This window comes from Neophocaena asiaeorientalis, unplaced genomic scaffold (genome assembly GCF_003031525.2).
Source record: "Neophocaena asiaeorientalis asiaeorientalis breed wild unplaced genomic scaffold, Neophocaena_asiaeorientalis_V1.1 scaffold461, whole genome shotgun sequence".
Classification (NCBI taxonomy): Eukaryota; Metazoa; Chordata; class Mammalia; order Artiodactyla; family Phocoenidae; genus Neophocaena; species Neophocaena asiaeorientalis.
Window position 1 is genome coordinate 2115431 of NW_020173230.1, and position 6000 is coordinate 2121430.

The 6000-nt window shown below is 45.6% G+C and overlaps 1 protein-coding gene across 1 annotated transcript in view; it reads right to left on the reverse strand.

Annotated features, from left to right (window-relative positions):
• GJC3 (gap junction protein gamma 3) overlaps window positions 1–5683 on the reverse strand; it is a 42442-nt gene extending 36759 nt beyond the window's left edge. The window contains exon 1 of the mRNA XM_024745363.1: window positions 5601–5683. Within this exon, the coding sequence (XP_024601131.1) occupies window positions 5601–5611 (11 nt within the window). The 5' untranslated portion in view covers window positions 5612–5683. The remainder of the gene's footprint in view (window positions 1–5600) is intronic.
• Between the last annotated feature and the right edge of the window lie 317 nt (window positions 5684–6000).

Sequence of the window (6000 nt, forward strand, 5' to 3'; positions counted from 1 at the left end):
TTGCGGCATGTGGGATCTAGTTCCCTGACTAGGGATCGAACCCGGGCCCTCTGCGTCGGGAGTGTGCAATCTTAACCACTGGACCACCAGGGAAGTCCCTCTAACACTGGTTGTTTGTGACTTGTTGTTGTTGTTTTTTGTCTTTGCCTTCAATGCACCTGAGCTCTGCCGCCATTTTTCTTTTAGCCGACCTACGTTAAGACCTTCACTACCTTCCTGATAAATTGCTCCTTATACGCTTTCAAGCATCCTTCCTAATGTGAAGGTCTCACTTCCTTTCCTCCAAAAATTCTAAATAGCCCCCTCCTGTCTCTTTCTTCTCTCTCAACATTCAGAGCCTGTCATCGATTGTTAAAATGTGACTCCTGGAACCAGCAACTTTAAGGGTCAGGTGGCCATGAATGACAGTTCACCCCATGGCCAGCCACCCCGTGCTGCCTGGGTGCGTTTGCACATCCACACCTTGCTTCTACCCTGCCGGCTCCTTGCAGCAGTGACAGTCCTTTTCCTTTATAAACTACACAGATGTTTAGAGGAAGCTCTGGGTTAGTTCAGCTGCTCTCTGGGTTCTATCCCGACTCAGACACGTCCTGTGTTCTATTACCTATAGGTTTGGCATTATACCGAAGGCAATTTGGGGGAGGCATTGTGAGAGGTGACTCCCAGCTTGCCTGTGATTGAAACTCTGACGATCAGAGAAGTCCTAGGAACATGTCCTAAAGTTGAGTCCTAGAATTTCATAGAGGGGCATGCAAAGCCCTGTGCCAGCCCTAAATGGACCAGAGTTCTAGAAAAATCCTAAACCAGGACTTCAGGCACAGGGACAAGTCAGGATTCCAGACATGGGAACTCAGATTCAAGGAGACCTGGTCTTTGGAACAAAACAGAAATTCAGGTCATAGAACTGGTGCCCAAGAGCAACCAGAGTGACCTTGTGCTGAGACCTAAGGGTCAGCTGGGTCCCGTCACATCTTCCCCTGATATGAATGGGCCTGCAAACAAGGGGGCAGCTCACCTATGAAAGGACCACCAGTGGTCCCAGCTGGGCAGAACCAAGCAGGACTTCACTTCCTCCTCCTTCTGGGTCACCTCACTGCAGTCCAGCCACTGTTCCTTCTCATTTCTGCATTTAAAACTTAAGACTAACTCAAAAATATATGCACCCCATGTCTATTTCAGCATTATTTACAATAGCCAAGATATAGAAACAACCTAAGTGTCCATCAATGGGTAAGTGGATAAAGAAAATGTGGTATCGGACTTCCCTGGTAGCACAGTGTTTAGGAATCCACCTGCCAATGCAGGGGACACGGGATAGAGCCCTGGTCCAGGAAGATCCCCCATGCCGCGGAGCAACTAAGCCCGTATGCCACAACTACTGAGCCTGTGCTCTAGGGCCCGTGAGCCACAACTACAGAGCCCACGTGCCACAACTACTGAAGCCGCGCACATAGAGCCCATGCTCCGCAACAAGAGAAGCCGCCGCAATGAGGAGCCCGCGCACCACAACGAAGAGTAGCCCTCGCTCGCTGCAACTAGAGAAAGCCTGCGCGCAGCAACGAAGACCCAATGCGGCCTAAATAAATAGAAAAATGGTACAGATGAACCGGTTTGCAGGGCAGAAATAGAGACACAGATGTAGAGAACAAACGTATGGACAGCAAGGGGGGAAAGCGGCGGGGGGTGGTGGTGGTGGTGGTGTTGTGATGAATTGGGAGATTGGGATTGACATGTATACACTAATATGGATAAAATAGATAACGAATAAGAGCCTGCTGTATAAAAAATAAAATAACATTTTTAAAAAGACAAAATATTAATGAAGTATTTAGCGTAGTTGACATGGACATATACTAGATTGGTTGATTTGTTTTTTCTTATTTTCCCACGTCTATTTCGTTCTTAAGTAGTGTGTAAATATGTAGCCCATTTGCAGTGTCCTCTTACAATAGTAAGATAGTGGTTGTCATGAGGCTCCAATGAAATGTACCACCACCCTACCCCACCCCTTTGCAATCTATACATATAAGTGCATATCCCTAGAATGACTATTGGCATTGTCAGCTCAACTCTGAATTGCTTGTCTAGGTGAGGTCTCTGAGAGGCCAGTGTGTCCCCTGAAAGTGGTAGGTTACCATTTCAGTCACCAAGATTATAAGTGGTGGTTCATATAGGAAATGAGACCACCAGGAGATGGACTTCAAGCAGATAGGAGAGGAAGTTACTTTTTCCAGCCCTTATCCTCTGAGGTTTGAACTTTGAATTGTTTGCTAGTACTGCAAGAGAAGAAAGATGACTTCTATCATGTAGAAGCACACTTAGAGTATTCCTTCTTGGAACCCAAGCCACGTGGAGAAGCTGTGTGGAGAACAATCAAGGCCTTCAATCAACAGCCCCAGCTGAGTTCCCAGATGACAAGCAGCACCACTGCCCGCCCCAAGAGCCAGCCATCGTGGCTATTCCAGCCGGGTTGAGCCTTCAGAAGACTGCAGCCCTGACACATGGTATAGAATTGCACTGTTGGGTCCAGTTAACCCACATAGAAATTGTAAGAGGCTAGAAATACTTGTTGATTTAAAAATAATAATAATGAAATAATAAATAAATTTATTTTAAAAATAAAGTGTGTGTGTGTGTGTGTGTACTTCAATATTATTCAACCATAAAAAAGAATGAAATCTTGCCATTTGCAGTAACATGGGTGGACCTGGAGGGCATTACACTAAGTGAAATAAGTCAGACAGAGAAAGAAAAAAACCATACAATCTCACTTATATGTGGAATCTAAAAAAAAAAGCCAAGCTCGTAGATACAGAGAACAGATTGGTGGCTGCCAGAGGCTGGAGGGTCAGGGTTAGTGGTGAAAAGAGTCAAAAGGTACAAACTCGGGCTTCCCTGGTGGCGCAGTGGTTGAGAGTCCACCTGCCGATGCAGGGGACACGGGTTCGTGCCCCGGTCCGGGAATATCCCACATGCTGCAGAGCAGCTGGGCCCATGAGCCATGGCCCCTGAGCCTGCGCGTCCGGAGCCTGCATGTCCGGAGCCTGTGCTCCGCAATGGGAGAGGCCACAACAGTGAGAGGCCCAGGTACCGCAAAAAAAAAAAAAAAAGGAAAAAACTTCCAGTTAAAAAAAAAGCCCTGGGGATGCAATGTACAGCATGGCAACTATATTTAATAATACCATATTGCATATTTGAAAGCTGCTAAGAGAGTAGGTCTGAAAAGTTCTCATCACACGATAAAACAATTTTGTAACTATGTGTGGTGACAGATGTTAACCTGACATTGCGGTGATTGTTTTGCTATATATACAAACATTGAATCATTATGCTGTATACCTGGAACTAATATAAGGTTATACGTCAATTATACCTCAATTTAAAAAAATTAAGTACAAAAGAAATGGTACCCCAATCCAAAATGATGACTCTCCAGGTCTGGTATTTTGTCCTTAAAGGGGAACACAAGAGATATTTTTGCAATTGTGTACACTCAGCATCAAAGAACCTCAGGCTGATAGATGCATCTTGAGGATTCATCCAGTCTGCCTTTTCTCAGATACAACATTCCCAACAAGAGACTATCCACCCTCTTTTTGACCATCTTTGAAACCATCCCTTCCTAAGGCAAAGCTCTTTCTTCTTTCTTATAAAGATTTTCCTATTGAGCCAGAATTGGCCTTCCTAATAATTCCTACACAGTGGTCTTTGCTTTGTCTGCTGGAATCGCAAAAGAGAAATCTACTTCCTTTTCTGCATGTGGAAACAAGAGTCAGTCATTGTTATGGGCTGAATTATGTATCATCGTCCCCACACCAAAAGTGCATGTGTTGAAGTCCTAACCCCCAGTACCTCAGAAGGTGACTGGATTTGGAGACAGGGTCTTTGAAGAGGTAATTAAATTTAAATGAGGTGGACTTCCCTGGTGGTGCAGTGGTTAAGAATCCGCCTGCCAGGGCTTCCCTGATGGCACAGTGGTTAAGAATCCGCCTGCCACTGCAGGGGACACGAGTTCGAGCCTTGGTCTGGGAAGATCCCACATGCTGCGGAGCAACTAAGCCCGTGTGCCACAACTACTGAGCCTGTGCTCTAGAGCCCGCAAGTTACAACTACTGAGCCCATGAGCCACAACTACTGAAGCCCGCATGCCTAGAGACCATGGTCCGCAACAAGAGAAGCCACAGCAATGAGAAGCCCACACACCATAATGAAGAGTAGCCCCCGCTCGCCACAACTAGAGAAAGCCCACACGCAGCAATGAAGACCCAACACAGCCAAAAATAAATTAATTAATTAAAAATAAATAAATTCAAAAAAATAAAAAAAGAATCCGCCTGCCAATTCGGGGGACATGGGTTCGAGCCCTGGTCCGGGAAGATCCCACATGCTGCGGAGCAACTAAGCCCGTGCGCCACAACTACTGAGCCTGTGCTTTAGAGCTTGCAAGCCGCAACTACTGAAGCCTGTGCACCTAGAGCCCCGTGCTCCTCAACAGGAGAAGCCACTGCAATGAGAAGCCCGCGCACCGCAACAAAGACCCAATGCAGCCAAAAATAAATGAATAAATAAATTTATTTTAAAATAATGATTAAGATGGTAACTTTAAAAAAAAAATTTAAATGAGGTCCCTGGGGTGGGCCCTAATCCAGTAGGACTGGTATCCTTAAAAGAAGAGGAGATTAGGACACAAACACACAGAAGGAAGACCAGTGAGGACACAGGGAGAAGGCCATCTGCAAACCAAGGAGGGAGGCCTCAGAAGGAACCAAGCCTCCAGATGTTAAGACAATATTGTTATGGTGGCCACTGCAGACTAATACAGGCTCCCAGCTAAGCCCCCTCTTCAGCCTAAGCAGACCCTGCTCTTCTTACTGAGCAGGGATCTTCCCTTGCTCCTTCCCCATGTGGCTACCTCTCCGCTCCCTGCACTCTGGTTAGTTCCAGTGCCCAGAGTCGAAGCCCTGCAACCAGTTGCCCGACCACTTGTGGAAGAAGACATGCCTCTCACTTCATTGGACTCTGTGCTGCTGCTCACGGAGCCTAAGATTTATTTAACTTTGATTGACTCACCCTTGGCTCACCTTGAGCTTACAGTCCGTAAAGAACCCCAGGCCTTGTTCACTAACATTACTGTCAAAAAGCCACATCTTTCACTTCTGGGCCTTCTATACTTGTTTTTTCCAGACTGATGTTCCATCTTGGATGGTAGCCACAGGGATGTTTTGTAGACTTTTCCCCCTACAAGCAGAACACTTGGCCCTGTTATATTTTAACTCATCTATTCCCTGTCTGTGGATTGGGGTCGGGGGAGGAGGGCCAGAAATTGCTTTTCTACCTTCAACACATTAGTTAACACCGTTCGCTTAGGATCATGCGCTAATCCAACTTTATAACACCAACATTCTTGAGTATGACACTGATAAAAGAGGAAACAGGTCATATAAAGCACATATAAGAGGATCCTGTTGAACGGGAATAGCAGTACGGAGCCCAGTGGTTGCAGTCTCTGGAGACTCCATTTAAAGTTGATATGAATTTGTTAATAGAACTTGGGTCTGGTTATTCAACCAACTAAAAATTCCATCCAACTCTGCCCTTACCTGCCTTCCATGTATATAGCAAGCAGTCATCGAGGGCCACGTTTTTCCAGCCTGTCCCCCAGAAATAAGATCCACAAAATCACTATCTTCTCTGCAAAGCAATATCTCCAGGTACGTGTCCTTTGTACTTTGCACGAGTGTCTTCATTCTAGTGTTCCAAGATTTAATGATTAAGCCTGTTTTACTCCAGCCATGCCACCTATAATTTTTCAGACTCACAAGTCTTACATATAATATCCTCCTGGACTTCTACTTCTGGCCATAGAGCAGCTAAGATGATTAGAGAAACTCTCCCCATAGAGCTTACTGAAAAATGATGGGTTCCATGAAAAAGGTATCTTTTATTAATATTGTATGTGAAAGAGCCGGTTGGAAAGTAAGGGAATTCCCTGGAGGCCAG